We start from the raw sequence: 25640 nt of genomic DNA on the forward strand, positions 1-25640 counted from the left end.
GAAAATGGGAGGATAAGAGGAGTTATTAGGAAGGTTAGGGACCACCTATCAGCTTAAAATGAAAGATGTCAAACCCTAAAATAGGTCAAAGCTCTAGTGGTTCCCTAGATGACATGATTAGAACATGTTTTACATAAGCATTACAACAGATATCCCCAGCTGCACTCAAACCAGTGATGTTACAGTTCATGGTCAGGGCATAAAACCTCCAAACCACGAGGGCACCTCTTATTAAGACCTCAGTGTGTTTTAAACAAGTCAGATCATCCAACAGTGCCTGAGAGCTCCTCTCCAGTTAAGGAGTGTGTGGAGATATTTCAGGAGTCCTTGGTTCTTCAAGTAAAAGTCTCATTCAGTTTCTCCAGAGACAACATTACATGACTCACAACTGGAGCACTTTTGTAGCTTGGAAGGGAATAGACCTCTCACTGTTTAGTCATCAGTGCAAAACATGAGTAACTAGATAGATATTGTTCCCTAACGATGAGTTAAAGCAACAATATGTAACTTTTTGTACCTACAGCACAGCTAAACTATTTAGTTCAGTCCATACTGCCCTGACTGGAAGCTCAAAGCACTGGGGGAGCTTTGGACCATCAGCAGAAGGAGGTTTTCAAGCCTGAGGTGAGGGGTGAGTGAGTGGAGACTGCTGATGCCAGAACTGCAGCCAGGAGAGCAGGCAATGTAACCAGGCTTGGTCCCCTAACAGATGATAATGGCAGAGGCAAAGAGACTAAAGGGGATGTTAATGGAGGAAGCTAAGAACAAAAATGAGAGATTGAACCACTGGGAAGAAGAGGAGCTAGAGGCTTATTCAGATTGACTCACTTCTGTAGCCAGCCTCAAGTGGATGTTTGAGGAGCTGCAGTCTTTGGCACTTGTGCATTGCTTCACTTCACAGCCACGGAGGTTGCCGCTTGATGTTTGAATGGTTGTTATATTAGTAAGGGGCAATATAAATACAATGTATTACTATTTACATTAACAGTGAGATTTCCTAAGTTTTGAAACATTGAGGATATTGTTAAAAATAATATAATAATATTTTTGGGCTCTGGTAGCTCACCTGGTTCAAGGGTGCAGCATCATAGGTTCGATTCTCTCCCCTACTTTCTTGTCACTCTTTGGCTGCATTTATCAAATAAAAGCTCAAAAGCCCCCAAAATAGTCTTAAAACTACTAGAGTATAAGTAAAAGTGATATTTTAGTCATTTGAATAACAACATGGAAAGAAATAAAATGTCGGCTGAAGTGGATAAAACTGGGGTGGGGGGATTAAAGCATGAACATGAGTACAAGTGTGTGTATAAAGATGTTTAGTTAGATAGTGTATCAGTGGATCAGAAAGATGATGATGATGATGTGTGTGTGTGTGTGTGTGTGTGTGTGTGTGTGTGTGTGTGTGTGTGTGAGGGGAAAGCAGGGCTTATCTGTTGTCATTTTGTGTTTCTCCCTCGGGATTAAACTTGTGTCTTATTAATGAAAAACTTATCAGATATCAGAGCAGTCATCTGAGGAAGCAACCAGGGTTATGAGACACAGGTCAGATTAAGACCCTGTGTGTATGTGTGTGTGTGTGTTACAGATAGAGAGTGAGTGAGCAGAGTGGGATTTAATTTTCCAAGATGGGGGATTATCACTGGCAGAATTTGATCATTCTGCTCTGATCAGGATGTTCAATCACAGCTTATCCCAAATATTAAACTCTCTGTCTTTTGTCCCCTTTCTCTGTCAATCCCTCACACACAAACGCACACACACACACACACACACACACACACACACACACACACACACACACACACACATACACACACACACACACACACACATACATTTTACTCCAACTGCAGAGCTTCACATTGAGTAAAGTGGCCCGCTGAGCCTACTGTCAGGGTAGTGTGTGTGTGTGTGTGTGTGTGTGTGTGTGTGATTGCTCAGCCACCTGGTTACCTCACGGGACGGGTGAGGAGATGAGGGAGATGGGCGATGGAGAAGGATGAGTTTTAGGTTGGGGGGGGGTCTCTGGTGGGGTGATGATAGGCTTTAGAGTCTTAGAGGAGAGTAAATTAAAAAACTGTTACGTCTAATCCGGAGCACAGAGAACAAGTGGCACACTCTCCAAAATCTGATCCCTTGTGTTTACATTGATCTGGATGAGCTTACACACACACACACAGATGCCGACAACACACACATACACACGCATTCCCTTAAATGATACACACTCACATGCGTACAGTACATGCGCGCATCTTCCCCTGCTGATAAATACTCTGTGATTGTGTCCCAGGCCGGATAGAGAGAAGAAGAAGGAGGAGGAGGAGGAGGAGAGAGGGAGGGTGATGACAGGTCTGATCTGCACTCTCATTTTCAGCCGAGAGGATCTGCACCCGGGACATCTGGGTCACATCATTACAGCAATCTTCTGCTTGTTCATTCCCAGCTTTAAAGGGCTTAGGGTGACACAAACATTCACACAAAGCACATACAACATGTCGTGAACATAAATCATGTCTAAAGTAAGATTGATGTTTGATAGTCGGGGTCTTCAGTGACACACACCCTTCAAAAAAAAAAAGGTTTGAGTTCATGGTGATGCCAAAGGGTAAAGGGGACCCTTCAAGGATTATTATTGAGTTTATTGTAAAATAGTATTTGTCCTCAAGTTCATTCAAGGTGCACTGTGTAATTATTTGAGTTAAACTATGGTCCCTGTTAGCCCGTGAAGAAATGAAACACTGGCTCTAGGATCTTTCACTTACTCATGCATCGTGTGGCCACTGTAATTTCTCTTTTTGTCACATTTGCCGCACATTTGGTGCCTTGGAGACCTTTTTAATGTTTGAAAACCTTTTTTCCCCCTTTTAAAATGTTCTTTGAAACACTGGTACTGTTTTTTAAGTTGACCCTTTGCAGCAGTTTGACCTGATTTTGATTATTTGTGAACTAATCAGATGATTTAATCAGACTGAACACCGTTTTTGTGAACCTAAAGTACCCATAGCTTTAACTAATGGCTGCTATATGCCCTCAACTAACTTGAAGCTGTGTGTAGAAATTATTGTTGTGACGCCATTTCTAATTGTAAATACTATTACTAATTACAAATACTATTTACTGTACACTAAACTCTGGAAAGAACTAGATAATAAATGGTTCTTTGAAGTAAACTAATAGGTAAAAAGTTCCTTGCAGAACTGACTGCCATTCTGCTATGGCATCATAATGAGGAAACCACTTTAGGTTTTAACTCAACCTTTATAGGGGTGTAGGAGGGAGAGGGTGAGGCGAGGCGGTTGCAATCAGCAACTACACCGCTAGATGCCACTAAATCCTACACACCTGTCCTTTCATTTTAAATGCAACATTTGGGAAATTAATTTAAATTAAGTTATTTGTCACATTATAAAATTGTTTTCACATTACTGAGTGCTCTCTCTAAAGAAGTAGTTGTAGAATATAAAACTTTACAATTACTATATATCTCAATAGCTCAGTAGGTTCTGCACATAAAGAACCAGTTTTTCTCTGAATGCATGTTATTAAGCAGTGTGCACTGCAGTTCAAAGAAGCTGTGTGTGCTAGAGCTGGATTGAAAATGTCACTAAATGAATTTATAAATATAAATAAGACTCTGCGTCGCTCATCTGTGGCTATGATGCAGTTGCACTGCCCTCTCGTGGTGAAAAGCGGCTTCCACAACAGAGTCGTAATTTCAACTGTAAACCGACAGGGGGCGCTGCTTAATGACTCAGCTCTGGCTCCATTAGACAGTTTATATGAAGTAAAACATGTGCTTTGTTGTGTTTGTTTTCATTAAGATTCGAGAACAATGGCATGAATGGGATCCTTGTATACAAAAAGAAAGCAAAATCTCCCCTGTGTGTCTCTTTATATTGTGTTGTGTTTCTTTCACTGCATTTTTATGTCTCATGTGAGGCCCTATGAATTACTTCATTGTTATATAAGTAAGTTATGTCTGTCTGGGTACACTTTACCTTCTTTTGCTGGTTTACGGCATAAAATAAAAACATTAAACTATTTTAAACATGTGCAATAAAAGAAAAGATGTCCTTCAGTAAATTCACATCAAGTTTATTCTTTAGTTGGATCCCCATTAGTGTAAAACAGATCAGAAGTAGACCCAGGTGCAACAAGCTCCATAAAGAACTTGTCTCATCATACAGTTTGTTTATGTACCTGTACCAGTTTTAGGTGTGCAGCACCTGACCAGATGACTGGGCAGTAATTCAGTATGACCAAACTACATTATTCATTACAGAGACTGGAAGTACGGAAGCCCTAAGTGGTCGTGCATTCATTCCTACATGTTATTTCTTCCGTTCTGTCGTATCATCAACTTTATTGATAATTTCATGTGTCTTTTACTGAGATCTTGAGTTATTTATGTCATTATCTTCAAATAACAAATGTTATCCAGAGATACAGGATCTTTTTTTTCGTTTTTCTTTTTTTTTTTAATGTATCTTGAGATGACAAAACTTTGTTTTCTCAAAATTCAAAATGATGTCTAATATATGAAACGTCATTCGGTGTAGCAATGTCAGAGGAGCACGAGTAAATCAACCATCAGGTCAGTATGACATGAAAATCTCAGGCCTGTCATATTTGATTCATGATTTTGAGAGATCGAATGAATTATGTCGTTATCTTGGGGAAAACAAAGTCAGGTTAGCTTTAAGATGTCGAGAAAACTATCTTAACATTTGTTATCTGGACTTCATGACTTAAATAACTCGAGAAAACAAATTAAATGAACTCACATGAATGTATAACTGCTTGGGCCTTCCATACGGAACATTATCATTAGTTTAGTTTTGTATAAGGTTCAGACTGTTTGATAATTCACATACTTTACTTCCCTTAGATGGACCAAACACACCTGTGGACAGGAGGGAGGTTGATGTATATTTGGAGGTGTAGCTGAATATACCACCACAGTTATGGAGTGACTGTGTGACGTCATTGCGCAGTACAGGAAGTTTCCCCCCTCTCTCTCTTGTTGTTTTTTGTTTTGCCCGTTGTCGTGTCGTCACCAGGTGAGGGTTAGTCTAAAAACTCTGCTCCAGGTGAGGCTCGAACTCACAACCTCGGCATTGCTCTGCTGAATACTGTCATATAAGTACCGCGCGCTAACCGATTGCGCCACTGGAGCTTCGGCGGGAAGGGGACGAGAAGTCGGTTTAAGAACAAAAACAAGTCCGCATGTGGCGGATAAACATGTTTTGTTTTGACTCTGTTGTTGTTTAAAATCGGTTTATTGCTGCAAACAATGGCTGCATTGCACTTTTCGGGACGTCGGTGGTCACCGAGTCCAACAGCTTAGACAGAGCGGATTTACGTGCTGCGTTCAAGAACCTCTCACAAAGCTCCGACTTTACAACATTCCTGCTTTTCTTTTGTTTTGTTTTGTTTTGTTTTCTTTTGTTTTGAAACGATTTCGATTTTGTTGGTCTTCAACCGGACGGGACAGACATTTTAATCCTTATTGTTTTCGTTTTTTCATTGGATTTCTTAATACGCATTTAAAGCAACATATCTATTCTTTCAAATGAAGAATAAAAACATGTTTACTACTAAAATATTTACTACAACAGGGGTCTTAAACCAGGGGTCCGTGACCCCTAGGGGGTCTGCAGAGGTACTGGAGGGGGTCTGCCAATTTTTGTCATAATAACTGACAGTTTTCACCAAAACAGTGGTGACAGAACAGGGACCCCCACATGTAACTCGTTTTTTTTTAAATGTGTCACATTCTAAGTCTGGCCTATAATAACTGTTACAGTTAAAGAAAAACCCTTGAATAAGGAAGACTGGATTCAAAGTATCGAAGTTTAAGTTGAATTTATTATTCTTGTACAAGAAGGAGTGTTTACCAGTGCAACACACAAAAGGTCTTACAGAGAAAAGGCTCCCTGAGGAGCTCAAACATATACAGTACATTTTTTTAAAAATGGGCTGTCTTGGACACCTCCCCACTGATACAGATAATATCATAACATTCCTTTTTGGTTTTCTGCTCAGTAATAAACATTATGTTTTATATCTGAATGGTACTCCCCTGGCCTGTCTTTCCTAACCTTGTACTACTGATTTATAATTATCTCTTCCTGCCAGCCTCAGTAAATCAGAGGCTGTCACAAGACATGCAAAAGACAGGATACACACACACCATATAAAATAAAACATCCGAACCCCAGTATAATCCTAATTTTTATAACAATAACTTTTATATTCACTTTATTCAACTTTTATTTCACCTTAATAACCTATTTATATACTGGGTTATTAGCCCGTATGTGTTTATGATTGCAAAATCATTATTGGTTATTAAATGCCAAAAGCTGTGCGTCTTTGGACATGTCCACTGTTTGTAGTTTCTCAATTATCTGTATCCTCACCGTCACCATCCTTTTGGTGAAAACTCAGTTATTATGACAGAAATTGGCGGACCCCCTCCAGTACCTGTGCAGACCCCCTAGGGGTCACGGACCCCTGGTTTAAGACCCCTGTTGCAGTAAATATTTTAGTAGTAAACGTTTTTTTATTCTTCATTTGAAAGAATAGTTATGTTGCTTTAAATGCGTATTAAGAAATCCAATGAAAAAACGTAAACAATAAGAATTAAAATGTCTGCCATTTTTAAATTCAATGTCTTTTGATAAATCAAAACAAAGGTGAAAACATACTGAATAAAAAGCTAATGGCAAATATAAGCTATAAACTAACTAAAAATCATAATCCCTCTGCCCTCTCTTCCATCGTCATAGATGGGTGAGATTGTGAAGCAATATTAATACTCTGGCACAATCATTGATGATAAGCTGACCTTTGAGCCAAAAGTGGTATGCAAAAAATCTTATCATCACGTTTTTTAAAGGTAGCTACGCAATTTTAACATTGACAAGACTTTTATGAGAATGTTTTATTGTTGTCTTATTTAACCTGTTCTTATCGTAGCCTTTGTGAGCTGGTACGGGTATCTCACTTTTAAAAACAAGACTGCAGAATGAAGTTAAGGTGTATGAAAAAATTGTCCACAACACTCTGAATGATCTTCACAGTCTGAGATTAATACCCTGAAGATAATACCCAAAAGCCTTCTTCACACACAACTCAATGTGATTTATGTATTGTTCATTTACTGGTTTGTATAATTTGTGTTATTTATGTCATGTTTATTTATGCTTTTGCACAAAATGACTGTTGGGGACAATAAAGATACCTTGAACCTTGAGTATGGCGGACAACAAAAAACATCCAGCAGTTGACTGTAAAGCTGTGTGAAGTGACGAGAGCAAAGGCTTTCTGTGCATAATAAAAGGAAATGTGTCAACACACAAATATACACATACATACTGAAGTACCTTGAGGGCTTGAGGCTGCAAGCTTCCAAGAACATGATTTATATTCTTCGACCACTCCTCATTCCTCATCACTGCGTCAAATTGCCATATTTTGCAAGGGTATTTCACAACATACTCGCACAGGCTGCAGTGTTTATCATCTATTACACTTCCCTCTCCTCTCAAGAGAAGACAGAAAGACAGAGTAGGTGGCTGGGAGACAGGGCAGGCTGTCAGAATATAACGCCACAAAATGACTCACTGACACTGGACAATATAATCCGGCATTGTGTTGTTGTTGTTTTTTTTTTATTCTCAGCATATTCATAATTCAACACATGACATACAGGAAACACTAACATAAACATTCTGAATGAAAGAGAAGAAATCATGTGACCCAATCGGTCATCAGAGGCTCTCGAACCTCAAAGACATGCGGCGGCGATGCCAGTTTTTAAAATAATTAAACACACCTGAATGCTGGATGGGTTTAACCTGACAACTATTTGAGGCAACACCCTCTGCAGCAGGGAGATAGATATATATATAGAGAGAGAGAGATAGAGAGAGGGGTCTGAAAACAGGAAAAACTTGACTGTTTGTCTTTAATGATTAAATGCGATGAAGAAAAATACATGTTGCTGGCAAAGTTGCCTCAAAATGTTGCAGGTGCATCACAGCCTTGAGGAAAATATGACAGATTCATGCCCTTTTTCTGCTGCAAAGGAAGTGCTTTAATACCCATGTTAGGGCTAGGTAGGTAGTCGGCCATAGAAATAGGATGAGTAGATTTACAGTGCTGTAATGAGATATACAATATATTATACACTTGTTCATGAGGGAGGCTTATGCTGTATGATGTAAGCTGGCTCTATTTCTTTGCCTTGTTAATATTTTCCTGCAGATTCCTCATGTATAGGTGACAGATTTTCAGGGAGTTATAGACGGTTTGTATAATTAATGCCTCCAGGTTATCATTTTTCAACACCTGCTCCGGCTCATTGATTGAAATTACAAGAACAGAGTGAAAAACTGCAGGTAAAACACGATATATCCCAGCCTGTTTCTTTAAAAAAAGGCCGCTGGTTCTTTCTTCATATAGTGCATTTTCTTTTTAAGTGTTGGGACATTTGCCTCTTCTCCAATGTTACAAGAACCTCAGTCCCCATGAAAGCAATCCCACCCCACCCAACCCTTCCCACCCTTCCCATCCAGCCCCATGCCACCACCCCAAAGCGCCCCCTTCCCAAAAAAACTGATACAAACTGATAAAACTTCACAACAATTCACCATCAACACAAAAGTCACATCATTATGTCCGTCCATAAAAACCAAGAACACGTCGACGTCCCGTCATTCTCTCATGTGTTGTAGGCATGATCACACACACTCACGCTCTCTGCCACACACTCACATGCATTCAAATACACTATGTACACATACAAACAAATTCCCAGGGGATTAAAAGAGACGCAGCACTTGCAGTCAGGTCAGGTGTTTGTTTCTATTGCATCGAATCCTTCTGTAGTTTGTTGAATTGCTGTCACGGTATTTTAAGGACTAAAAGCAAAGGAGGGTTTAATGAGAGAATATGAGGTGAGAATTTGTTAGTAAAAGGATGTGGGAGGTTCAAGAGGGTCCGATCAGTCGTGGATGACGATTGGGCCTCGCATTCTCAGGCTGGGGTGAGGGTGTGGAGGGGCGAGGACGAGCCCCTGCGGAGGGCCCTGCGAGACCCTGCGAAGGGTGATCTGCTCGCACGGCTGCCGGCAAGCGTGCCTCAGCTGGGAGCGCGACAGCAGCCGTCTGGCCCTCCTGCAAAGGGGCAGACAAGACAGGACATAAGTGCAGAAGAAGATACACTGATGCAAAGGTGATATCAGGAAAGAGTCCAAGATAATCCAGATCGAAAGTTCAGTCTTGACCCCGGAAAGAGTAGTTAGTAGACAAAATAATCCCATCTGTTTCCAAGGTCAGGAATGAACTCTGAATCTGAAAGTTTGAAGACAACATGGACGAGCCCTTGAAGTAGTCAGGTGAGAAAATGGAAATTTAATCAGTAATTCAATGACAAGATTATGACACATTGTTGAAAAAACCTTAATAAAAAGATTTGCATTCAGAATTAATAATTCAGATGTTAGTGCACACAAGATTTTATTTGTGACGCTTCTCAGTAAATCTATTACTATACTTAATTATTTGATACATTCCCACATGGACTTGGTTTGCATCTCTTTAATTAATCTTAATTAATTAATCATAATATCTTAATTCTTCCTGAAATGTTCAGATGTGTTCCTTTTAAAGCAGCATTAATTCATTATTTTGGTCACTTGAGGGCAGCAGAACAAGCTGTTAGTAAAACATCTAGATATTATCAAGTGACAAACTGTGTGGCTGTGAAGTGAAGCAAATGCACAAGTGCAGTTACTCGAATGTCCACTTGAGGCTGGCTACAGTACAATCTCCATAAGTCCCCATGTTAAAATGTCCAACTTCACAGCAGAAATAAACATGTGTACAGCCTGGTACAAAAAACAGTTTTGGTCTCTATAGCTAATTTTCCTATTCATCACAACTGTACTGAGTCTGAATATCTAAATAACTCACCTGTTCAAATTATATTAAGGCTTAAAGTTATGAATAATTAACAGCGTGGCCACAGTGGATGCCGATACAGTTTGCTTGTTTGAGCACCCAGGCATCATTCAGCCCGCCTCAGGTCCGCCAATGATCCTTGTCTTTACTGGATTTTAGATTAGCTGGGTGGCAGCAGAGGCAGGACTACCAAGATACATCCATATTTTTATAATATAATAATAATTACTCATTTTTTAAAAATAGTTTTAACTGTCTATGGATATTATCATTATATATAGTTGTTGCAGCAAAACAGTTGTCTATTTAACACAACAGCATGTTATATCTTGTTCAAAAACCAAAGTGCAAGTCTTACAGGGGGTATGTAGACTACTTCTAGGCTTTGAGCAGTTGCTAGGTAACCAGCAGAAACTGCGGGAAGTTGTTTCCAGTCTTCCTAAGCTACGTCAGCTGCAGGGGGTAGCTTTATATTTAGCATACAAGAATGAGGGTGGACTTCTCATTTAACTCTTATTAAAAAAAAAAAGCAAAGAAATGTAAATAAGTGTGTAACAGCTTGTTTGTGATTTGACTGTGAAGGAGCCATTCTTCATTTGTTTTGTGCAAAGTACCTTATTTTGAACACAAGGGTGTAGTATAGTTCTGTTTCTGTTTAATTGGTAACCACCCAGTAACCTCCCAGCACCAGGTGTATGAAATAAGGTGGAAATCAGTGTGAGTTGAATGGTGGTGGGGAGCACGACAGTTCTTACCGACATCCAGATGAAAGCCAGTTTATGTCAAGCTCCAGTCAATCTTCATGCTAACGTTCTGTTTTTTTTAATTTTTCTTTGCTGCAATAAATGGGAACCTCACCCAAAAGAGAACAACCTTTGCACAGTATTTTGTTTTGCCTGGAATCGTGTTAAGAGCAACCCTCAGGCCACCATTATGTGACTAATTAAGTTTCTTTTTGGATAGTCACAACAGATTGATTTGATTGTTTAATTTAACCCAGAAGTCTCTCTGGAGACACACAAGTGAAGCTAGACCATTAAAAACAGTTTCATTCTGCATCAGACATATCTGTTTGAGGTCCTGATATTTAAACAACGCTGCAGCAGTCAGTAAGACTGCATCTTATGTTTCAGCAAGTTACAGCAGATAAGCCTGCAGTTAATGCGTGTCTGAATACATTATTCATACATAGATGGATCACAGGTTTCATGCTTCCGGTACTTCTAGCTTATTTGTTTGTCACAGCAACAGCCTGCAGTAAAAAGAGTGACAAACACGGACAGTATAAAGACTGGACAGCGCATGCATGAGCCGTTTTGCAGCTCAAAATCTGTGGCGCTGGCCGATGCCATGTAGGTAGTCCTGGCTGTTCTGCCTCCAAGCTAATCTACAAATTAATTGGTAAAGACCATTGTGGACCTGAAGTGGACTGAATGATGCCTGGTTGCTCAAAAAAGATGGCCTATCTGTAGTGTCACCTACCTGTTAACCAAAGCGGCCATGCTGTTAATTATGCATAACTTTAAGCCTTAATATAATAATCTATATCGGTATATATAGATTATTATATATTATATATATATTATATATATATAATATTGAATATATTTCAACAGGTTAATTATATAAAAGACTGAGTACAGTTGTCAAGAACGGGTAAATTAGCTATAGAGACCAGGCTATTTGTACCAGGCTGTAAACATGTGTGAAGTTGGACATTTTTACATGGGGGCTTATGGCGATTGACTTGTTTTTTTGTAGCCAGCCTCAAGTGGTCGTTCCAGGAACTGCAGTTTTTGGCACTTTTGCCATGACACGGAGATTGCTGCTTGGTAATCACAGAGAAGTAGATGATGAAACAACTCTTTCTGGACATCTCCATTAGCTCTGTTAGCTTGTGGCATGTTATCACAGAGTCTTAACAGACGATAACAGACGATGTATTGAAATATTGAAAATGAAACTGACTTTGGGCTGCAGGCTTCATGAGGCAGCTGCTTTATGTATACAGTTTGCGAGTAGTTGATAATGATAATTTGCTTTTAAAATGTAATTTTCCTATTTATTCAACTATGTATGAGTCAGAAAATGTTTTACATGAGGTGCAGAGTATAAATCCTCACCAGCTGTAGCTGACCTATTCAAGAGATACGACAAAGAAACTAATAAAGAGAGTAATTTATTGTGAACAGAAAAGTTCAGTTTGAGGTTGAGGCTGAGATTCTAGGCCGCTGAAAGTAATTAGAAACAACTTCTTTTCATTTCAGGAGGATTCACTAAAGGGCAAAATTTATTGAGCATCTGGGACGGAATTACTAAAATGTATCTGTATGTTATGAGGTAAGAGAGGGTTACATCTCTGCAGGATTTTCAGGCTTATAAAGGAGCTTGGTTTGAGAACGTAGTGGGGTTTTTTTTCCGCTGGAACAGGAAGATTTATCAGCCCACAGCAACCAACAGCACTAAAGCCAGGAGTATGGGGCACATGGCACGGCATTAATGGCATTCATTTGAAGATAAATGTGAGATGCATAACCACAATGTTTGGGGTGATTGCTCATTGTTCCCTTTAGGGCTTTCAAAGAAAAAAACAACTGTATTATTCCCAACAAAGTCCTCTTGACGTGCACGTCTCATTTTCACCGATCTCTCAGCAGCACCGAGGATGTTTTTCTTGTATTGTGAACCGGAAAAACACATCAGTTCTCTGCAGATCCCTGCTGTTGATAAAATGAGCGTCAGAGCACTCATGATCAGTCTGTGTACATTATGTTCCCATGCATCCGATTACAGTAGATGTGTATGAAAGTGTTGTGCATCGACACACACATCTTTCAAATACAATGAATCCTGAGATTGATTGTTGCACAGCATGACACTTACATTGTCACTTAGTGTTAGAGCAGAATATAAACCGGAGAAGAGAGGAACAGATTTAGCTCTGGTGGCACATTATCTAAAACTCTGCTGTTTGTCCGTTCAGTTGGCTGTTCGGTGGAGGAGAGCAAACATGTAAATCCACGCTCAAACATATCAAGCTGTCTCATTTGCATTTCTGTTTTCTCTCGTTCTGTTTTCTAATGCTTCTCATTCCTGATTCTTTGTCCTCTTATTTCTCCAATTTTACTTAGTAAAAGCACCAACATTACTTCTACTTCTACTTTACTAAAAGAACAGAAGTATTAGCAAAAGTGAAACTGTTCATCCTGCGGCAAAATGTCTCCTAAGACATTATTATAAATGACTATTATTATAAATAATATTTTACGTACAGTTAGGTATCTTATTTCATGGTTTCCAACCGAGGGGTCACAAGATAAATCTGAAGGGTTGTGAGCTGATTTATGAGGTATGAAAGAAGAACGTTTTGCTTTATAAATCATTTTTGGACTTTTATCTTTGTTTTTGTTTTTTCCGGTGGAATATTGGATCATTTGATTTTTAAATCAATCCGTCTATAATCTCATTGTATGTTCTTTATATACATATACATGCAGTATAATAAAAAGTACAATATTTTCCTCTGAAATGCAGTGTAGTAGTATGTAGAAGTATGCAAATACTTAAGTCAAATACAAATATATTAAAAGCTACTTTCTGCCAGTGATATAATACCTCAGTATTTCTCCACCTCCCTTTTTAAAACATGTTTTTATTGATTTTTTTTTTGCACTGTTGGTAACCATGTATTAGACATGCTAGCTGCTTGATTCTACGAATGGCAATATAGGCCAGTCGACTTGTACAGACCACTGACATTATAAAGAATGGACGTAGTATCCGTGACGACACCCGCAGGTTTCTGAGGAGCTGTTTTGAAGTTCAGAGTGTGGTGGCTCTGGCCGCCACCATCTCGGCTGTCCTGCCTCTTCCACCTCCCGGCTAATCTAAAAATCAGCGAAGACATGGATCATCATTGGAGCTGAGGTGGGCTGAATGAGTGCTCAATGAGCATGATCTGTAACGGCACCTACCTGTCAATCAAAGTGGCCATACTGTTAATTGTGCATGACTTTAAGCCCAGGCTGTAAACATGTTTATTTCTGCTGTGAAGTTGGACATTTTAACATGGAAGCTAATGGAGACTGACTCGTTCTGTAGCCAGCCTCAAGTGGACGTTTGAGGAACTGCAGTTTTTGGTACTTTTTGGCATTGCCTTCACTTCACAGTCACAGAGGTTGCTGCTTGTTACAGACTAAAATATCTGAACAACCGTTGGAATAATTGCCATGAAATTTTCCAAACCTTGTTGATCCATTAACTTTTTGCCTTTCGTGCTACAATTTTCTATAGATGGTCAAAGTTCCTGGAAGGAGGAATGACCATGTGAAATTAGGTACAGTCATTCATATTATCGGCAGTATTATAATAATTTTTTGACTATTCATCAGCTTCATCATAAGGTTTTATGACACTCTCTGCGTAACCTATGCTACAAAAACTGTTAATTTGCTCTTTTCTTTTTTTTTTCTGTTTTTGTCTCCATTCGTCTCTCCTGCCTCCATGAATACGTGGGAGTGATGTCATGATCCTTAGTCACACTGGGAGAAAAAGATCGGGATAAAGAGATGGAGAAGGGGAGAGAATGAAACTTCCGACCATTCCTCATTAGCAGCAGCTTTTTTTATTTCTCAGATCGGATCTATTAATGTCTTTTATTCTGAAAAGTCTCAACATGGAGAGGCAATGGCTGTAGTGTAACAAAGGGCAGCATTCAGAATGATGCTATCTCTCTCAAAGACAAACACACAGCCATCATGATCTAGTGCTAAGTGAGTGATCCATACAAGCACAGCCATGGCTAATGTGGTAATGATATTTCCACTCAAGGCCCAGCGGTGCCTGGCTCCTCGCTGGCCCATCTGCAGCAGTTAGCTGCTCTAATTTTAGCCCCGACAGTCAGAGGGCGGCTGTGAGGCTCGGGTGCCATGGCTCATTTAGACACAGGCCTAATGGAAGAACATCTTTCTCTCTCACATACAGACATGCAAACATTGACTCATTATGTGCATATGAGTGTGTGAAGAAGAGTGTCTGTGAATGTGAGCTAAAATAACTGAATTTCTTTCATGTGCAAAACATAAATGCATGTTTATTCAACAGTGTATTCTATCATGTCTATAATAAAATGTAGACTGATGATTTGATCATGAATAATATGTTGTTGGGGTTATTTCGTTTTTTTTAAAGGCGATGTGTGCTGCAGTCTTAGGCAACTTATTTGTTTACAAGGCAGAAAAATCGATGCCAGCTAGTGGGAAGCAGAATATCGGAGGGTGCTGAGACATCACATTCTGTGAAGAGCTGGTTATGGCTTTTATTTAATTTTCATTCAGCATCAACTCAGTCTCGGAGGTCCATAGGCTATTGTCTGAGCCTGACGATGATTTAGATGACAGACATCCAGGCCAAGACTTCCTCTGCAGTCCGATTAGCAACTTGATATGAGAAAATGATGACGTTTGTGTTCGTCTAAGTGAACAGATGTGTGCACAAGTGCAGATAACTTAAGATCTCGTCATCGTCAGACGATAGAGATTGCGTTCCACCTCTTTTACTTTCCCTATGGACTGCTGCAAACGAAGCTTGCTCAAACGTGACTGTGGTTAATACTTGTCTTAATGCATTTATATGCTTATATATATATATATGTTTATATAGATTAGCATCAGCTGAATGCATCATCAAATCATAAATTTGAACTATAATAACTCAACCAATTCAGAATTTAACAAGAGGGCAGAGTTGTGCTTAGAGCTCGGTCATTATGTGGTAGTAGGGCTTTAAGCTAAATGCTGACTCAATGACAATGATAACATGATGTTTGATACCTTTGTTTTGCACATTAACTACACACTAGACACTAGTTTTCTGGGTATTTGGCAAGCAGCAACCTCCGTGTCTGTGAAGTGAAGCCAGTCTGGAAGTGCCAAAAAACTGCAGTTCCTCAAACGTCCACTTGAGGCTGGCTACAGGACGAGTCAAAGTCCCCATGTTAAAATGTCCAACTTCACAGCAGAAATAAACATGTTTACAGCCTGGTACAAAAAACTGTTTTGGTCTCAGGCCACTCTGAAAGTTGGGTGCCATAACAGATGGCTTGTTTGAACACCTGGGCGCCATTCACTCTGCCTTGGTTCCACCGACGATCCACGTCTTTGTCAATTTTTAGATTAGAAACAGCTCTTCAGAAACCCGTGGTGACGTCACGCATACGCTGTCCATCCTTTATACAGTCATTGCGTCATACTGTTACATTCTTCTCGCACCTTTAAGCTGCTAAATCTTACATTCACCAAAGCAAAGAGCAGATCCTTGTTAGCCTTACCAGATCTACATTGTACCTGCTTAGGGTAACCTAGAATAGCCAAAAATGTTTTTTTTTGTGTGTATTTCTTAACAAGGATCTGCTCTTAGCTTTATGAGCTATATTAGTGTTTTGACACACTCTTAACTGGTGCATAATGACACCAAGACTCTGCAGGCTTCCCAACTTAATGGATCCATGTGAATTGAAGCACATATGTGTTGTGTTGTATCGTTTGTGTCACGACACAGCTGTCTGATGTCACCACAGGATAAAAATAACTGCCCTTTCTGTCAGTTCCTCCTATCTCTTATTTCCCTTCACACATACACACACACACACATACACAGTCAGCCAATCAGAGGTCAGAAAAGGGTCACCTTTGCTTACCTGGTCTCCCGGGTGACAAGGAAGAAGCTGTCATCGGGGGCATCGATCCAGTTGGGGCGTCTCTTGCGGATCATCACACCTCCCCGGGTGTTTCCACTGCCGCTGTTGCGTCCATTATGCTGCACAAAAATACAGTGAAATGTGATTTTATTTTAATAAGTAGTGACGTCGTCCAGTATTAAAAATAAAAAGTATAAGGCACCTACCAGGAGGGGTCCACTTGTTGTAGCTGGGTTCTCTGCAAAATCATGAAAAAAGATGGAGTATGCATGAGGAAATCTGTCTCTTGTGAATAGTATTGATTACTTTTTCCTAGTTACAAGTGGTGCAACAAATGACTGTGTTTCAATTTCAGTAAAAATAGTGAAGTTACCAATAAAAAACAAAGTGTCAGACTGAAGTTGAATCATCCAAATTATCCAAATGACCCCCATCTGCTGATTCGTTTTCATTAGAATTAGTTGTCATTCTCTCCAACGAGCTAGTTTAGATAAGAAATGGCAGAAAAGGTTATCAACTCCGGGTGTATCTCCACTAATTTGATTTTATCAAGCAAAAAGGATAACAAGGACATTGGATATCAACACTGTTTGGTCCTCAAGGTTCATTCACATCAGAAGTAACTTATTTAAAAAGCAGGACCGGATGCATTTTCCAATTTTTTTGGGGGGTGTAATACAAGTAATGACTTTCTGCTTTAAGGCAGGATTAAGTTACAATAACAGTCTTATTAAAAAAACATAATAACTTTGGTGGATCAGCTGTTTTTTTTCTTAAACAAACGTGCATCTGTGTGTGTGTATACCTGAGCGCCTGTCCGGCTCAGCCCTGCTGTGGTGATGGTAGCTGCGTTTTCCCAGCATGCCGTGAGGGCCGTGCGGGAGAGATGAGAGGAGGCGTCGAGGGGGAGGCGTCTGCAGGCCCGGGGTGCGGTGGGAGCGTGGGGCGTGGGCTGCCGGACGGGACTCTGGAAGAGACACCACACTGGAGCTGCATCAACTCGCCTCCTACAGACCATCTACTTTATATTTCTTTGATTTCAGTGTGATGGGAGTCACATTTTACTGTTTGATTTACCTAGAAACTGCAGAACACTGGTCAGAGTGCTCCTTTGGGCGGCTCTGGTTTTGGGTAGGCGAGTCCCCTGCCCTTCGGACACCCTTAACATGTCTAAACCAAACACACACACACACACACAAACACACATTTTACAAACAAGTGCAGTGTCTCTTAGACTGCATGGCCTCCCTCTATCTGCTGAGACACTGACTGACCAAGAATACTAAACACTGTTTAACATTTCTGCAGACTCATGCAAGGAAAAACCAACCAGGTTTGCAGAATTACATTAAAAAAATCAGCTTGAAGTTGTTTATGATTTCAACAAAGATGTTTGACGTAGATGAAAAACCTATTTTAGGGTTTAAAATGATCGCAGAGCTTCAACGCACGACTCAGGAGTCAATGCACGTGAGCAGATTGCTCTGAGGTGTTAATATGGTGACTTACTTTAAAGGATGGCATGTCCATTAAAGAATAATCTCTCCCACATGCACATAAGATGTAAGCACATGCTTACATGCACACACAAACAACAACACAAAAAAAATGTTGTAAACACACATACATTCAATCATGAAGGCATTATGGCAGCAGGCACTGGAGGTTGAGTCCATGCTGGGTGAGGAGGGGGGGAAGGCGTGCCTTTATGGTTCCTCTGAGTGTGGTGAAGTTGATGGACAGATAACACGGGACACATGAAGCACAAGGACTCGGAAGAGATGCTTTCAAGGTGTGACTTTATTGGAAGTCTACTCTCACACTCACACAGTGATGAAAAGAAAAGAGCAAAAATAAAAAAAGAGGTAGAAGATGAGATGAGAATATTGCCAACAGTTGTTAGAAAATGAAAGTGAAGGAGGAGGAGGGGGGGAATGGCTCTGAAATCCTGTCCGCAGGATTTACGACATAATGGATTCATATGAATATTGCATGATCTGAACACAGGAGGACAGCTGAGTGGATGGTATGGCGAGAGGCCGTCCAAGAGGACACGGCCCCGGTTGATGGTTCCTTATGAGGTAAAAGCCTGATCTTACAGGGGGAATAGATGCAGCCAGCAGCAAAGAAGTCAATAGAGCAGCTAGTTAAAAAAATAAGGTCCTTACTTCACGTTTTTTCAAGTTTCATCAGTCTAATGTTTCATTGTGTCTATTACACTCACAAAAAAACAACAACACAGCATTAAAAAAATGGTGATGGCAAGCACACTGAAGCCGACGCTCGGTATTTACAATAAACATTTGTGGCTGACAGCACAGAGTGAGCACGCCTGTACCAGACGAGGAAGAGGAGGAGGGGGGGGCGCTGTGCAAAATAGAGCTTCTCTTAGTAAAATATTTTCTCTACGTCTAACTTCAGCAAATATATGGCTCAGACTAGAGTATTGGATCCTATTACATTCTACTTATTAATGACAGGAGCTAAAATCAGTTATTATGTGTGTGTGTGCAGGTGTGTAAATAGCCCTGTTTAACCTATGAGTGTGTTTCAGTTCACGGCGACTGTAACAGAATAAAAAGAAAAAAACAAAAACAAAAAACACGAATGAAAAGATGATCAAAACTCAAAGTTATGAGGACAGGCAGTCTTTATTGGAAACGGGGTGGGAGAATACAAAAAACAAAATAATAATAATAACAATAATAATAAAAACAGAAAGAGAGACAGACAGGAGGGGGGATGGGGGGCAGAGATGGGGGCTGATGGTGGGGCGGTCAGGGTGAGGAAGGGTGCTGAGTGTGTGTGTGTGTGTTGTCTGTAGGTGTGTGTGTGTGTCCATGTGGCAGAAGTTAGGAGGAATTGAAAGAGCTCTTACACTCTGCCTTTATGGCCCCACAGTTAATGGGGACAAAGGGCCGGCGCGCAGCACGGCGCAGCCTGATGATGTCACGGCACATGTGCCGGGCCAGCTTGGTGAGGCGGGTGGCCTGCAGCAGGAAAGCCTGCTTGGTCTTCATGGAGGACTTGGGGCTGCCGCTGTTTCGCATCGGCACCATGTGGTTGGACTGGCGAGGGCCGTGACTCCGTGAGCGAGGCTCCTGGGAAGAAGGGAAGGACGGATGGAAGGAAAGACAGAGAAGAGGCCACTTAACACAGTCGTACCACTGTCACGTTCCCGATGCTGTCCTACAAGCACAAAACAATTTCTGCCAAAGTTGGAGCCGTTTAAAGTATGGACAGGTTTCTGAAGCTCAAAATCTGTGGCTCTGGCCGCTACCACATTGCCAGTCCTGCCTCTTTTGCCTCCCGGCTAATCTAAAAATGAGCAAAGATGTGGATCATTGATCATTGGACCTGAGGCGGCTGAATGATGCTTTTTTTTTTAAACACCCAGGCATCATTCAGGCCGCCTCAGCGCCACAGATGATCCACGTGTTTGCCGATTTGCAGATTAGCCGGGAGGCAGAAGAGGCAAGACTGCCAAGATGGCACCAAAATTTTTAACTTCGCCACGGATACGAGATCCACTCTTTACACTGTCAGTGGTTACACCTAGCTAGAACTACTACATAAGGCAGCCCGGCGATAAATCCCACCTTTATGAAGGTTAAATGTTTTTGTTGAAACAATTTTAGAGAGGTGTTATGATCACTTTAGACGCCACAGTATGTGGTACGGCCTCCAAAATGACCATCAAGTTGAATCAAAATGGTTTAACTGAAAGCTGAACATTATAACCTGTGTAAGATTTACTGCAGGGCTGTTGTCTTAGACTGCGTTATATTAGTAGCAGCTGAGTGTAATAAATCTAGTGGAACAAGTTGGCCATGATAAACCTTTTTCCATGACAAGAAAAGCAAAGGTGTAATCAATAACTTTAATAATGTCGCTGTGTTCCAGAGTTCTGGTATTGTGCTCACTAACATTTCACTGAGATATTAATCAATTATGTGTACCTTTGCTGCAATAATATCTAAACAATGTCATGTTAAAGAGTTACTTAAGACAAATAAGGTGTCTATGCAAATCAAACCCAAATCTGACCTCTAAATCTTTAAAAATCACGAGGTTAGGTGTGCCTTGTGACTGAGCTTACATTGCTTGCTGGACTGGGGGAGGTCCTCTCCTCTGGGCCCTCTGCTCTACTTGGCATCTTCAGGCCTCCGTACTTCTTCCAGTACATCCAGCAGGAAACGCACAGGCGGCACTGCATGTTTGGAGGCCCCCACGAGTACCACTGGGCCGACTGCATGGCTGTTAATGTACGAAACGCATTAATGAGATTAGAAGCACTGGAGAAAAGACACTCAGCATATTGATCTCTCGTCCACTGTCTCAAGTCTCTCCCTAAATGATTTAATCAATGTCCATGCATCAGATCAAGTCTAGCAGCGTGTCTGCTATTGACTCAAAATATTTAGTGACTTAAATGTCTGAAGAAACTCCGTCCACACAAATGTATTGCTGGGCAGGGTAAAAGAAAATGTGAGTATACATCGAGTATTGTTGATTCTGCCAAACACTGATTCCAGCTTTTATTTGAGCATGAAATGAAGCCAATCTGACATATTTTGTGATTCCTATCTGCGTCTAACAGATTGAACACTTGCAGTTCAGCTTCTACTAATACGAACATAACACTAAGGCTGCATTCAGACCAGAGATGATGTTGCGGCTACATTGAATGTAGCTGCTCTGAAACAATCAGGAAATAATTTTTGTTTCCCCCATTAACTGACTTTATTAATGCTGGCACTCGCTCACTCTCATTCACTGTCTATGTCACTCGACCACTGCTTGCGCTCTCTTTCAAACCAAATACAACTTCTTTGTGTCTCTATTTTGCAGCGTAAATTGTGAGTCAGACACAGATTTAGAAGCTGGGTACATGAAATAAACAAAGCCAGAACACAACAAGTAGTGCATCAGAGTTTAGTCCATGAATCCACCTGGACAGTCTCAGCTTCAGACATTTCGGGCTGACTGTGGAGGGTTTTGACTGATCTGAGCATCTGAGTCGCCACGTTTTTTGGCAGACACCCCTGTAGTGGAGACGGCTGTGCCATTTGGTGCCGATTAATGAATTTATCATTGACAGAAAAAAACAACAGAAATTTGGATAAAAGACTAAATCGCTAAAATAATTTCTCATAGCAAAAAACCCAAAATATTCTTTGTTTGCAGCTTTTTAAATATAAGGATTTGCACTTTTCTCTGTTATGTTATCATAAATTAAAGATTTTGGAGGTTTTTTCTGTTGGTCCAAACAAAACAAGCAATTTGAAGACGTCGCCACCTTGTTAAAGTCTGTCAGGCATTTTCACAATTTTCTGACAATTTACCAAATAAATAAAAATAAATAAACAAAGAACTCTTCGCTCGTTAGCCCTAGGAACATAGTAAGTCTAATCTTTGCTTTCAGAAACTGATAAGCAGAACTGAAAGCAAAGGGAGATATTGAACATTGGATTAGTAACAGCTATCGAGATTAATTAAGCAGACAAGCAGTGATGATGAAAATTAAATTGAAGTATTTCTTCCAGATAACAGTGAGAAAGAGCCCTTGGCCGCTAACGCTGCATACGTTTCCCTTTCATTTCTAACTGACCAGTGCTCACTGACCCTGGGATTCAATTTCACACCTGAAATCCTTAAAAACACGCAAACTAAACTCACTGTAGCAGCTCTCGCAGGCTCTGCCTCCGCCTGCTGCATGGTAGGCACCGGGGCCCGCTCCATTCACTGTCGCCATCTTGCCATTGGTCATTGAGATCTGGTTGGGGTTGGGCTTGTTACTGTCAGAGAGAAGATGAAGGAGGAGGAAGAGATTTAACTTCAGAGAGAGACATTTACGAGATTTAAGACTGACTGCAGCTGCTTTAAATTAAAACATATCAATTATGCATAAAACAATGATCATCTAGCCGCCAACAGTACACCAGAGTGGATTGAAGTGACTTACTATGTGGGGATATAAACCTGCTTCAGTTTGCTCTCTGCCTCGGCTGCCTTCAGTCTCTTCTGCTCAGAGAGAAACACAGTGGATTGATGCATTAATAACAAACTAAACAAACAGTTGTCCTTCAAACAAATCCTCTCAGACAGTTTGACACCTTTCAAAATAACTCTGATTGGCAGCCTGAAAAGAGGACTGCAGGATTATGGAGATAATAATTCGATGTCTCATTGTCTCTCAAATGTGGGGCTTCCCTTCTTCTACTGTAATCTACTCAGTGAAAACAGTTGGCATTCATGTTATATATTTAGCTGATGTTCTTGTTCAGAGTGACCTCTTCTTGACAATTTTCTAAGCCTTTTCTGCATCAAAGTTCACTTCACTTCAGTTTATTGTTTTTATTGTATTGTAAACCTGAATTACTAACGGGGGCATGCATGGAGTTTTAGAGATAAGAGCATTTAACATGCAGGGAAGGATTAAAGTCAGAAAATAAAGTAAAAACAAATGTTTGTTCCGAGTTTGTCAGACCAAAGAAGAAAGTGTCATTAACCACCCAGCCAAATTTGAATGATTAAAACAACAACAATGTTATAAAATTAGGTGTCCACTGAGTGTGCTGAAGCTACGCCCACCCATGGGAGTAGTCGAGCAGCAATTTTGAAGCGGCTGAAATGTGTCAGATGAGTTCAGGAAATGACATGACTAACTTTCTCTCTGTGCTAGGGGTGCAGGGGTATGCTCAGGGTGGCCTCAGCGTGTCATCGAGCCACCCTTTAGGACCGCCCACAAAATCCTGAACTGAAAACTGGTGAAAAACTGTTTTAACCTCTAACTCCACATTTGAGTAATATATCGTTCAAAGTCCTTTAACATGTTTTCTGCAACTATTTTCCAACATATTTAATGAATTTTGAAAGAAATCTCAGAATTGCCTTTACATGGACTGTCATTGGTCACGCGCACACGTGCTATAAACCAGTGGTCCCTAACCCCCGGGCCGCGGACCGGTACCGGTCCGTGGATCAATCAGTACCGGGCCGCAGTTAGGAAAAGGTTGGGGACCACTGCTACAAACAATACCATTGGCTGTAGAGTGTGACAATCTGTCAATAAATAAATAATAAATCAGCCAACATTTTTTTTCTCCTCCGATCTACACTGATCTTGTATGTGGCCTCTGTCAACTCTGAATGACGGAGAACTTAAATCCACGTATAAATTGTACTATATATGAAATATATTGTATGGAAATGTTTGTTTGATCAATAAAGAAAAATAAAAAAGTAGAGGTTTTGTTTGCACTCATATAAACATACAAATGTTTGGGGCAGGCTTCGAGGGTGCACAAAATGTGTTTAAGTATAAAACACTGAGTGTAATTATTTTCCTATCTCTTGTACTAGCTTTGACTTTTTTAAATTTTATTTATATTCATGAGTATTTTTCGTGAGAAGTGAATTTTCCCAGTAACTTTCAACAACCTTCAACCTACCATGACTGACTCCATCACAGCAAAAAAAAAATATTTTTTTTAAAAATACTTTGTTGTTTCGAAAATACTGAATTTGTCTCACCTGTTGCACATATCTGTCTGTGGTCTTCCACATGTAGTAGTACTCTATGATACTAGTCAGAGACTTCCATGGCAGCTTCACAAGAGGGAAGAATAAAGAAGTGTGGAGAGAGAGAGAGAGAGAGAGAGAGAGAGAGGCACAGAGAGCAAATTAATGATATTAATATCTCATGTTCTTGCCATCTGGGTGCGAAAGCCTTCATGTATATTCATGAGCGAGAGGCTGCGTGACCAAAGAAGCTGAAAGCTACGGGCTTTGCTTGGTTTTGAGCTCCAGACGAAAACACACACTCTCACACAGACAGGCACGCACACACACACACACACACACAGTGATTTACACATTTAATAAGTATTCATGAGCACCTGGTGCCACTGCATACACCCATATCCTGCCTTTACTGTACAGAAAAGGGAGACGGTGGGAAGGAAAGTTCAACAAAATCAAATAGTCATCGCCTGTAGGTTTAAGAGGCAGCTGTTAAAACTGGTTATTTTGTCTTTCACAGTGGAGTTTGTGTGGTCAGCTTGAATTCATGCAGACTATGATGGATTTCCATTGAGACAAACTCTGACTGAGGAGGAGGAACTATCAATACATCCATAGAAACGTCTCAAATCATGTCTGCGGCATAATTAACTGTGTTAGAAAAAAGCCACATTTTCCAACAAAATACTGGTGCTGGAGGACTCATCTGAGAATGTTTTCATACTTTTATTCACCAACTTTGAGTCGTGTCAACATTGGAGTACACTTTAACATTCAAGCTGACCGAATTCAAGCTGACGTTCTCAGCTAAGAGTGAAACAACCGACTCTGAACAGCCTAATTGCAATCCTACAGAGTGAGCATTTCATGCTTAAACAATGAAAGTGAAGAAGTGGATTTAGTGTTAAGTTACTATTTAAACAAGATATCGAATTTCTCAAATGAGGAAAAACTGGATGTTTTGAAATGTTGAATGTTTTTCCTGTTCTTCTTGTCTCACGAGGGTAAACAAACCTCATTACATTCGGGTTTTTCAGGCGACCAGGAAGAAAAAGATTAGCCACATTCAGACAGGATCAGGGTAGGGCGGCTGTGTGTGGGGGTGAGGAAGGCGGTGTCTATTTGTGCTGAATGTAACCGCTGTGAAACAATCAGGAAATATCTTTTTATTTCACTGATTAACCTGCTTTATCGATATCAGCAGTCCTCTACGCTCATTCACTGTCTACGTCTCTAGACCACTAATCGCTTTCTCTTAAACCATCAGACACAAACTAAAGGAAACTTTGTGTCTCTGTTTTGCAGTGTAAACAGCGGTGTTGACAGTTTGATGTCAGGCTGTGTTTTTATAGAAGTTGAATCCGGTTCAACTTCTTCACCACAGATCACTGTTTTTGGCACAGCGCCAGATCTTGTTTTAAAGTGCCCTAATTGCTGGGTGAGCTAAA

General features: G+C 40.4%; 1 protein-coding gene and 1 non-coding gene across 5 annotated transcripts in view; both read right to left on the reverse strand.

Moving 5' to 3' along the window:
• Positions 1-5085: 5085 nt before the first annotated feature.
• Positions 5086-5179, reverse strand: trnai-uau (transfer RNA isoleucine (anticodon UAU)). The gene is made up of 2 exons: positions 5142-5179; positions 5086-5121 (listed from the first exon to the last, which is right to left on the reverse strand). It is a non-coding gene; the product is annotated as a tRNA-Ile (tRNA).
• A 2481-nt stretch (positions 5180-7660) lies between these two features.
• Positions 7661-25640, reverse strand: part of mta3 (metastasis associated 1 family, member 3) — a 29540-nt gene continuing 11560 nt past the window's right edge. For 2 of the 4 annotated variants that reach the window (XM_027289385.1, XM_027289384.1), the window contains 10 exons: positions 24205-24279; positions 22634-22692; positions 22348-22466; positions 20768-20925; positions 19547-19769; positions 17746-17838; positions 17474-17635; positions 16875-16906; positions 16669-16787; positions 7661-9185 (listed from right to left, as the gene is read on the reverse strand). In XM_027289385.1, coding sequence (XP_027145186.1) covers positions 9014-9185; positions 16669-16787; positions 16875-16906; positions 17474-17635; positions 17746-17838; positions 19547-19769; positions 20768-20925; positions 22348-22466; positions 22634-22692; positions 24205-24279 — 1212 coding nt within the window. In that variant the 3' untranslated portion in view covers positions 7661-9013. Of the gene's footprint in view, positions 9186-16658; positions 16788-16874; positions 16907-17041; positions 17150-17473; positions 17636-17745; positions 17839-19546; positions 19770-20767; positions 20926-22347; positions 22467-22633; positions 22693-24204; positions 24280-25640 lie in introns of those variants that run through there. The other 2 variants (XM_027289386.1, XR_003463963.1) reach the window with 2 other exon arrangements.

The sequence above is a fragment of the Larimichthys crocea genome, chromosome XVI (assembly GCF_000972845.2).
Source record: "Larimichthys crocea isolate SSNF chromosome XVI, L_crocea_2.0, whole genome shotgun sequence".
NCBI classification, from domain to species: domain Eukaryota; kingdom Metazoa; phylum Chordata; class Actinopteri; family Sciaenidae; genus Larimichthys; species Larimichthys crocea.